The sequence below is a fragment of the Notolabrus celidotus genome, chromosome 7 (assembly GCF_009762535.1).
Source record: "Notolabrus celidotus isolate fNotCel1 chromosome 7, fNotCel1.pri, whole genome shotgun sequence".
In the NCBI taxonomy this organism is placed as follows: Eukaryota; Metazoa; Chordata; class Actinopteri; order Labriformes; family Labridae; genus Notolabrus; species Notolabrus celidotus.
In genome coordinates, this window is record NC_048278.1 from 29,898,664 (window position 1) to 29,909,851 (window position 11,188).

Here is an 11,188-nt window from a genome sequence, read left to right on the forward strand (position 1 = left end):
AGTTGACGCTTCCGCAGTAAACTTCATGCTCGTTCCCTCTCCGCTCGACGACCTACAGATTCAGGGGAACTCTCCAAAAATGGGTCACTGTGCTTTATTCCTTTTAGTGGCGTTATTTTCTGTAGCACGGACACAGTTTATTCCACCGGTAAGTGACATTTCTGCGTTGTCATGATGCAGTTCCACTCGTTAATTAATCTGTTTATGTTTTGAATCTCCTTTTATTTCTTTATTTACAGTACACTGAAGACTGCCGGGCAGACATGTATCCACCAAAGGGTCCCACGTAAGTAATGATGAAGTGTTAAAGTTATTTCTTTGTTGTTAAAAAGCTACCTGAGTGGGTCAAAGGAATATTTTGTAACACTTGTGTTGTATTACTGAACTGTGTTGCCTTCACTTGCCCCTCGGAAACCTGAATATCCAAATTCAAAACATGCGGTTAGAATATACCTAGGTTAAAGGTGTCAATAAAATGTGGAGTTGATATGTAGTTTGATCTAATGTCATGGGTGCTATGTTGGAAAAAACAAAAACTCATATTGAGGCATGAGTCATGTACCTATTTTGCATAGCTATTAGTATCTATCAGTCATACACACACTTAACAAGTGGTGGACAGTAACAGAGTAAATTTACTTGAGTACTGTACTTAAGTACATTTTTGAGTATCTGTACTTTACTTCAGTATTATTTTTTGGGGGCTACTTATTACTTTTACTCCACTACATTCAGAAGACAATTATTGTACTTTTTACTCCACTACATTTCTATCAATGCTCTAGTTACTCACTACTGTTGCTTTGAAGTCAGCTCATGAATTTCCTTCTCCTTTCTGAAATCTAATCCCTCGGTTGAACGTGGAGCAAACACAGAGCAGATTTCACTCAGATCAGGCAGTTCATTTAGAGGTGGTAATGATGGCTATAATACTCCACCTGAGCACCCATGGTCATATCTTCAGCCCGTGTTAGAGGTTTTTGAAATGAAGAATGATACGTATGGTTTGAAATGTTCTCCCTGTTTCCCACTCTGCCCAAACATACAAACATTCACAGTCCAACCTGAGAAAGCGTGTTGAGCTACAGAACATTTGTTTCATTCCAGAAGAACATTTCAAACTAAATTGTCTGTGCTTGGAGTGACTTAGTTTCTGTTTTTATTCCATAGTATAGTTTTTAGAGATTTCAAGTAATGGTTTCTAAATAAACATAATGTAACTGAATGTACTCTTATGTCTTGAATGCATTTATCTATTTTGAAAATACAATGTTTTGAGATATTTTAAAAAGTACTTTGAATACTTAAGTACTTTTTTAAAGGAAGTACTTCAGGACTTAATCTGACAGAGCAACTTTCACTTCTATTGGATTAATATTTGACCTGGAGTATCTATACTTTGACTTAAGTAATGAAGCCATGTACTTTGTCCACCACTGCACTTAACACAACACAAGGTGTGCTACTTAGCCTCCAGAGAGGCTTTTATAAGCCTCCCTGATAGTCCCCCTGACATATTCAGGTTTTCTTAGATTGGATCAATTGTTTGAATAATCTGTAGGATATTTCAAAGCCAATCAAATTCAACCAATTAATCAAGCATATAAAAGTATCATTATAGACTGGATACAGCCTGTCAAACATTACTGCATACAGAATTATTTCAGCATTATGTTATTTCAGCATTAAGTGAATTGATTTGACTTTTTGACTGCAAATTGTTAAAAAAAAAGAAGAAAAAACATTGAAAAGTATCATCATGGCCCCATATTTTCAAAAGTTAATCTAAAAAATAATTGACCTACTAGTTGAAACTTAAAAAGTTGATAGATTAAGCCTCAGCAGGGCTCTTAGACAACATAATTGTAACATGAAACCTGAACTTGGGGCATGGAATTTGAAGGTGTGGTTGTTTACTAAGCAGTTAAAATGTAAGTTGGGAATAAAGCCTGTTGGAGTGTGACCCGTAAAATATGATAGATATTATAACGGTGAGCCTTTTTTGATCAGCTTTCAAAATTATAAAAGTGAACAACTGAGCACTCTAAAATTGGATCCAACATGTGTTCATTCTCTTTGAGGATTTGTGTTATTTTGTTTCACTTCTCAAATCCCACACTAGTCATGCTTTACCGTCAGGTGGTGGAACATGTAAGACCTATTTAGTGTGGACTTTTTTTTTTTCACAAAGGTTTTCGCTAGTTCAACAGTTCTTCTATTTTCTGTTGGGTAATGTTTAAGCTGACATTTCCTACAGCACTTGAAAGCAACACACCTTCATAAACACATTGACATAATAAAAGCAAAGGTGGCCTGCTTTTCAAAGATGACCAACCTCCTTTATTATTTTAAAATAACAAGTTAACTGTTAAGTCAACAAAAAGTGTAACATCCAATATGACTGGCTCCAGATTTCTTAATAATAATAATAATACATTTTATTTGAAGCGCCTTTCCAAGCGCTCAAGGACACTTTACAGAGAGGATAAAACACAATAAAAACAACAAGCAGAGTAACACCAAGTTAAAATGAAGCAGTGAAGTTAAACAGAGAATGCAGATTTGAACAGATAGGTTTTGAGTTTTGATTTGAAGAGGGGTAGTGAGTCAGAGTTTTGGATGTCTGGTGGGAGTGAGTTCCAGAGCTGGGGAGCAGAGCGACTGAAAGTTCTGCTCCCCATTGTGCTGAGATGGGCAGAGGGCACAGAGAGGTGGAGGGAGGAGGAAGACCTGAGGGAGCGAGAGGGGGTGATAATGTGGAGGTGATCAGACAGATACAGGGTGGGCGAGGTTATGAGTGGCCTTGAATGTGTACAGGAGGATTTTGAAGTTGATTGTGAAAATGACCGAGAGCCAGTGGAGCTGCTAGAGGACGGGGGTGATGTGGTGGAAGGAGGGGGTTCTGGTGATTATGCGGGCTGCAGAGTTCTGGACCAGCTGAAGTTTATGGAGGGATTTGTGAGGGACACTGAAGAGGAGTGAGTTACAATAATCGATACGGGAGGTGACGAGACTGGACCAGGATAGCAGTGGTGTGAGGGGTGAGAGAGGGGCGGAGATGGAAGAATGCAGACCGGGTTATGTTATTGATATGAGAGTGGAAAGAAAGTGAGCTGTCGAGGGTGACACCCAGACTCTTTACCTGAGGGGGAAACTGTTGAGCTGTCTATGGTGTTTGTTTCACTGGTACTCAGAGGTAAACAGAGAGTTGTGAAGTTTGCATATCTTAGGATCTGAAGCTGAAAACTGCTGTGATTGTTCAAGCATAACTAAAAATCTTGGGGATAATCAGAGTAACAAGTGCCTCATTGTTTTTTTTCCCACACTAGATCAGTTAAAAGAATCATGTCTCATCCCTGAGGTTGAGAAGTGTGCAGCTTCAATTTGCATTGTCATGCTTCAGGAGTCTAACAGCCTCTTCTCTCTGATCAGGTACAAAGGGGGTGTCAGCTGGTACACGGTGGACCTCGACCTGCCGCCCATCAAGAGGTGGACAGCTCTGATAACTGACAAGAAAACAGACGTAAGAACACTATCAAGTACTTTTAAATGAGTTTCACAGAAAACAAACACCTTTTTTTTAAACTTCAATATCTCCTTTAAAGCTCGTCGGCGTGATAGAGGCCATCAAAGAGTTGGCTGATGCGTTTGTTCCCAGCGGCAGGCTGATACAGCTGGTTGACATCACACTGGTGAGCATCAGTTCTCTCTCTCTGGTGTTTGAATGTGAAATGACTTATTTTTTTACATCATGAAAGCATTACATCTGCAGTTTGTTTTGTTGTCTTCTGCAGCCCTTAATGTGGACTACACTCCCTGCTCCTTTCGCGGATGAAATTAAAGGAATCGCTGATGCTTCAGGGATTCCTCTTGGTAAAGAAATTCAACATTTAGAAGCTGATTTTAAAATGTCCGGCTGAACTCTGCCCTGTTCTCATGTATTTTTCCTTCTGTTTTATAATCTAGGTGAAGTCGTACTGTTCAACATCTTCTATGAAGTGTTCACCGTGTGCACATCAATTGTTGCAGAAGACAGTAAAGGTAAGTAGAAGTCCAAAATGTGATTCATTAATTGGCTTGATAATCACGTCTAAGTACTGGATGTTTTTCCTATTCTTTAAGGGAACCTCATTCATGGCAGGAACCTGGACTTTGGATTATTTATGGGGTAAGAATCATCCTAAATATCGCATGTTTTAAGCTCGCTGACTGTGACTCAGATCCTGTGAAATAGAATCTCATGAGATGCACTTTCACTCTTCCCAGCTGGGATATGAAAAACAAGTCATGGATCATTAGTGAGAAGCTGAAGCCTCTGGTGGTCAACCTCGACTTCAAGAGAAACAACCAGACCGTCTTCAAGTCTACCAACTTTGCTGGATATGTCGGCATGCTGACTGGCATCAAGCCTGTGAGTCATTTCGGGGTTATGTAACTGAAGATTCACTCAGCATGAAACATTATTTAGCATCAGGGATGGCTGTTGACTGGTGTGCACTTCTTGCACCAGTTTTTGGATGAAAGGAAGATTAAAAAGACTTTTCTTGTTTCTGTCTCAGCACATTTTCACTCTGACTATGAACGAACGCTTCAGTCTGGATGGAGGGTACATTGGTGAGTGATAAACTGTTTTACTCAGTACTAAGGAGGTAGATCAAAGTCCCTTTTTTCACCTTAATCTGTTCAATCACTTTTAGGAATCCTGGAGTGGATATTCGGAAACAGAGATGGGATGTGGATGAGCTTTCTCACTCGCTCCGTCTTGGAAAATGCAAACAGGTAATCCTTGTTTAAACATGATGTTATTCTTAGGAGTGTTTATCCTCTTGTGTAGCTCCAGTTTCTGTAAGCAGTCCCCCGGTATTTTCTAGGGATGCACCGAAATGAAAATTCTTGGCTGAAACCAAAAACCGAATATCAGGAAACCAAGGCCGAACACCAAAATAAATGATTATGCCAATTATTAGTAGGGAGACTGGGACAGTTGTAACATTTCACTCCTTGGATTTGAGATTAAGCCATGCATTTTCTGTTTGTGTTGCACAGGCATTCTCTCGGCCATTTATTAGCAGACACTTGAAGCTAGTTTATTTAGCAGTTTGAACACACTGGGTTAAAGGAGCTCAAAGTTATAGACAGAAATGTCAAAAATGTTACAACTATCCCTGGTCTCCCCTACCATTGCATTTATGGCTCTGGCTGTGTACTAACGTCACTAAAATCAAGGATCTCATTGAACATATCAGACAACGAGGGTGCATGCCCCTCATCTGGTTCAGAGAGACGAGTCCTTTTTTCTGCGCTCTGTTCTCCCTCTCCTGCGTTTCTCTGTCTCCAAGCAGGTTCTCTGCATCCATTGCGGGCTTGATCTATTCTTGTGCGTGCTGCTTTATTCCCACATCCAAGTAATGATCCTTATAACGTGGATCAAGTACAGTCGTAATGAAGTGCAGAAGATCCGAATAGATCTCAGTGAAACGTGCTGACAGACTCTAAGAGTGTACTCTTCGTTGTTTTCACTCTGTGGTCCGTCTCAACCTCTTTGTTTAGAAGACGCTCCAGTGCTGCAATTAAAGGAATAATAGATGCAGACATGTTGGCCCTTATCCAGACAAGCAGGTACTGGCCATGGTTTTTGGTTGCGTCATCACAATATTCTGTTTCAGCCGTGTTGTTTCGGTTGATAAAAGTATTTCAGTGGCCGAATTTTCGGTGCATCCCTAGTGTTTTCTCTCTTTCTTGCATGAGGGTCCCACAAAAACAGCACACGCATGGTGATAATGCTGCTGTACAGTGTCACAGTGTAAAGGAAGATGAAGGTCATGAGCTGATATAATACGGAATGCAGTTTGTGTTTGGTCATTAAAGTGAAGTTTTCTGACCAACATGAAGCAGCTCCATTTGGCATCCCTAAATAAAAGTTTCCCTTAATTCAAGTTTGTTTGTTAATTATGGTTCAACAGTTGTGCAATAAAAATGCTTCGCGTGAGACAGAAAGCAGAATTGAGACAAGACCATAAACAGAAATATGATGACTCAAAACCCAGGATTTAAAGTAGAAGATAGAATAAGATGTTCTTCTTTTATTCGGTAAAATGAAGTTTTTAAATAGTGCAATTTGGGGCCAAGACTTTAAAAAGAACAGAGTTGAAGCTAACTTCAATTTTCCTGGAGTTTTGCCTCTCAGCATAATGTGAGTCTCTGTGTCCAAACAATGAGTCTTGTCGTGTTGTCACCAGCTACGAGGAAGCCAAAGCCCGGCTGGCTCAGACCAAGCTGCTGGCTCCGGCCTACTTCATCCTGGGAGGAAACAGCACAGGCCAGGGCTGCATCATCACCCGGTCCAGAGAGCTCAGTCTGGATGTCTTGGAGTAAGTACTCAAACTGATTGATCAGTCCAACTGGACAGGACGTTTGCCCTCTGTTGATACAGATAGCTCTGTGGCTATAGTTTCATACATTAATCTCTGCATGCTGTATGTTTGGGTGAATTATATACCAGTCCTTAGTGAACCAATCATGCTTTACAAAATTTCAATGAAATGTAAAACTGAGCATCTATACAGAGCATACAAACATAGCAAGCCACAAGGTGCTTGATTGATAATGAGCACTTAGAACAGTCACAAAGACAGGCTAGGCCAATGTAGGAAAACCACGAAGCAAGGAGGATGACATTGTGGGCCCAATATGCTGCAAGTAAGGGTCCCAAACCTTATAGAAAGCATCTTTTTTGGAGTCAAGCATGCATGTGATGTACTCACTAGGAATGCAGTCCATAACAATGTTGTGCCATGATTTTTTTGTTTTAGCAACATTCTTAATCCAAAAAAGTAGAATGTTCTTTCTAGCAGCAAAAATCAATATATTGAAAAGTCTCCTGTGCTGAGGTTCATAAAACTGATTTGTTGAATCTAAATATAATTATTTGTCAAATTGTATTATTTAGCATTTAGCCATTTTTTATCTATTTGTAAGGAAGATACGTGGTTAAGTTTGATCATATTATTTAGAATATTTTTGCATCTATTCATGCTTAAGGAGAGGCAGAGATAGGTTGCGTGGGCACCAGGGAGGTGTGATTTTTGTGTATTTATTTTCATCTGGACAAGAAGGACAAGGTAGAGTCACGCCACCATCGCTTATACAGTTGGATCGATGTATTAATCCCAGATGGAGATTAGATATTCAATGGCTATATGGTCTATACTTGATAACTTTATCTGGTTATTGCTCTCAAGATCTACTGTTTGTTTTTCTTTTATGTTCTGTTCAATGTCAAGCACTTTTATATCTTTGCACTGTTGCATATAAAATAAAATAAAATAAAAGAATAAAAAAATAAAAAGATATTCAAAAGCTTTCAAATGACAATAAAAAGAACAATACAAACACAAAGGACACTAATACAAGAAAAACTGGTGTGAAGTTAAGCCAAAAACAGAGCAGCGGGTTGCAGATAATGATTGTAAAGTGAAAAATACAAACCATTTCTCAAAGCAGAATTTAAAGACCAATGCATAAAAACGGGACACAGCAGTCTTGAATAAATAGAAATTAAAGTATATCAGAAGATTTTCAAAAAATGAAAAACAATCTACACCCAGAAGAAACGATTCTTTTCCATCCTGCATGTGATCTACTCACCATGTTTGATTTTGATAAGATGACATAAACAAATCTCCACCACAGTGACCGTTTTGTGTGGAGGGCTTGTCACATAAAGTCTCTGCAGATGTCATCATGACTGAGCTTTTTCACAAGAAAAACCACTCCCTAAACCAGGAACTGGTTCAAGCTTTGGTTTCATGTCACCTGATTCAACTCCATTACACAGATCAGCTGCTCCACACAGCTGCCTGTCACCACTTCTTTAATCATTTCACTTTTTATTTCAGGATCGACGTGAAGCTGGGCCGGTGGTACGTCCTGGAGACGAACTACGATCACTGGGAGGAGCCTCTGTTCCTGGACGACCGCAGAACTCCAGGCATGAAGTGCATGAACCAGACCACACAGAAAGTGAGTACTGATGACGCACTGTCTTTGATATGAGGATGTGAGCGACTTTAAGAAGAAGTTTAAGCGTGTGCATGTCAGTCATGTGGTCTCAGGTCTTAAGTCCAAGTCTGATAAAACAGGAACTTAAAGTGTCAAAGTGGTAAAAACACCTTCCATCTGTCACTTCTTCTAGAACATTTCACTAAAGACCATGTATGACGTGCTCTCAACCAAACCAGTGCTGAACAAGGTGAGTCTTTTATCATAGTTTGTTATTAAAAGCTGCATCAGTACAGTGTTGTAACTTCTCTTCACTGTGTTCTACAGCTAACTACATACACAACACTAATGCAAGTGTCCGGGGGACATCTTGAGTCGTATATCCGCGACTGTCCAAACCCCTGCATGCCCTGGTAACACCTCAACCACTGAACCCAGAGCAGTTTGTAAATGCTCACCTGCACAGAGAAGCTGTGAGACGAGACGAGGTCAGCTGATGTTGGAGCAAATCTTTAAGGGTTGTTTCTTTGTTAACATTTGCACTGCTACCAATCACCTGAACCAAAGCGCGTCTGCACAGCAATGTCAAATGTGTTTAATTTGTCTGATAACTTGTAAAACAATCTGTCTGTACAAAGCTTTGATAAAAACAGTCCCCAATGTTTGTGCACAAAGGGAATTTTGTATGAAAGTGAATCACACTTGTAAATGTTTTACCTCTGTAATAATATGAGCAGGGTGAGTTTGTCAGTGATTTTCAGTGTGGAACAGGGAACCAGCAGAGGATTGTTAGATAAGACGACTAATGTAAATATTTCTCAATTTAATGCCAAAATGTTGCAAAGCCACTCAGCTCTCACCATGGTGTGCCTCCAGACTCTGTGACCTTGCTTTAGTGTGTCTCCAAAACTGTTGTCAACGTTCAGATGTCCGTAAAGTTACAGGTACTGACAACCTCACTGACCCTCTCACTCTGAAACTGACCAATGTACCTCCTTGCTGAGACGCTCCCCTTTTTTAATGTGTTAATAAAGGTTTAATAAAAAGATCCCAAATTTGAGATTATCTTTGTGTCTTTATTTTTAACCATGTGAGCTCGATTTATTTTAAGAAGACGAAAGAAACGTACTTTATTAATCCCCAGGGGTGAAATTCCATTTATTACATTGTGTTATTTTTTGATCATGCTACATGCAGTTTGGTGTATATACATACAATTTCATGCACAAACATGCAGTGGACATGAACTTTGGGAGAGATGTCAGAGTGAGGATGCTGCCATCAACCAGCGCACCCTGAGTAGTTGGGGATTGAGTGCGTTGCTCAAGCACCTTGGCAGTGCCCAAGCAAGTGAACCAGCACCTCTCCAGCCACCAGTCCACTTGCCAAACTTCGTCCATGCTGGGACTCGAACCAATGACCCTCCGGTTGCCAAAGTTAACCGATACATCTGTTAATCTTTAAAATATCAGAAAATGCTAAGAAGCCTAAAAATGTAATTATGTGAATATCAGCTGGTGTGTAAACCATGGAATGGTTACACAAAAAGCTTTAAAATATGACTCAATGTCAATCGTGATTATGAAGCTAAGGATGACTGCAAAGTATCTTTTTATAAGAAAAAATTGTAACCGCTCAATGTTTTGACCACCAAAAGATTACGCCTTACTGCATGACTGAAGACAATTTTCAGGAATTCGTGTTGAGCATTGGAAATAGTATACAAAAGGCAATACTTAGGGCGCCTTTGGTCTAGCAGTCTAAGAGTGGGGCACAGAGGCTATAGTCCTCGTCGCAGCAGTCGCAGGCTCGACTCCCGGCCTGTACCATTTGCTGCATGTCTTCCTCCACTCTCTACTCCCCACATTTCCAGTCTATCTCCCGCTTTCCAATCAAATAAAGGCAAAAATGCCCCATAAATATAAATTTTAAAAAATATACAACCATTTGAAAGCTGAGTTATATTTTATATTTTTTTGGGCCTTTACACCGTTATTTTAAAGAGGACAGTGGATAGCGTAGGAAACTGGGAGAGAGTGGGGGAATGACATGCAGGAAAGAGGCTGCAGGCCGGATTGGAACCCAGGCCACCTGCTACGTGGGCGTGCAATTTAACCATGAGGCTAAGTAAGCGCCCATATATCACATTTGAGCCTTAAGATTACTTGCATTAAAGCTCCTGTTCAGAGTTTTTATCTGGCACTGAAAGACTCAGAAGAATACTTCAATTTTAGCAGCCAGGATGTGAAAGTTCAGCACTGTTAATGAAAACATGACCAAACCGATTACTCCAATTCCAAAAGGTATTGCAGATTAACTCTCAATGTATGAATAGTGTTATCAGCTCTGTTCTGACACCTTATGTAATAATGTGAATTACAGCCCCCAGTAGAGTGTTAACTAGAGCAAATGTAACATTCACTTAGCAGCTGTGTGTATTTATATGTGTGATGTGTAAGCTAAGTATAGAATTAGCCTGATGTCTGATGAAATGTAAAAGCATTAGCAGTATCTCACAAAAGTGAGTACACCCCTCACATTTCTGCACATATTTAATTATATCTTTTCATGGGACAACACTGAAGAAATGACACTATTATACAATGTAAAGTAGTCAGTGTACAGCTTGTTTAACAGTGTAAATTTACTGTCCCCTCAAAATAACTCAACACACAGCCATTAATGTCTAAACCACCGGCAACAAAAGTGAGTACACCCCTAAGTAAAAATGTCCAAATTTGGCCCAAAGTGTCAATATTTTGTGTGGCCACCATTATTTTCTAGCACTGCCTTAACACTCTTGGGCATGGAGTTCACCAGAGCTTCACAGGTTGCCACTGGAATCCTCTTCCACTCCTCCATGACGACATCACGGAGCTGGTGGATGTTAGAGACCTTGCGCTCCTTCACCTTCCGTTTGAGGATGCCCCACAGATGCTCAATAGGGTTTAGGTCTGGAGACATGCCTCTGGGACCCCCTCTAAAACGAGATGGCACATCTCAAGGGGTTTATCCCAATAAATACATTTCTTCACACATGCTTGGTCACTCCATCACCTTTACCCTCAGCTTCTTTAGCAAGGCAGTGTCGATCTTGGAGGTGTGTTTGGGGTCGTTATCATGTTGGAATACTGCCCTGTGGCCCAGTTTCTGAAGGGAGGAGATCATGCTCTGCTTCAGTATGTCA

General features: G+C 40.2%; 1 protein-coding gene across 1 annotated transcript; it reads left to right on the top strand.

The window, feature by feature from the left end:
• Window positions 1-9,061, top strand: asah1b (N-acylsphingosine amidohydrolase (acid ceramidase) 1b). Its single transcript, XM_034687756.1, has 14 exons — window positions 1-148; window positions 240-286; window positions 3,433-3,523; window positions 3,606-3,692; window positions 3,795-3,873; window positions 3,967-4,041; window positions 4,123-4,168; window positions 4,267-4,411; window positions 4,560-4,614; window positions 4,698-4,779; window positions 6,240-6,371; window positions 7,899-8,022; window positions 8,195-8,251; window positions 8,329-9,061. The coding sequence occupies exons 1-14, from the start codon at window positions 26-28 to the stop codon at window positions 8,416-8,418; spliced, it is 1,233 nt and encodes a 410-aa protein (XP_034543647.1). The 5' UTR covers window positions 1-25; the 3' UTR covers window positions 8,419-9,061.
• Window positions 9,062-11,188: the final 2,127 nt, after the last annotated feature.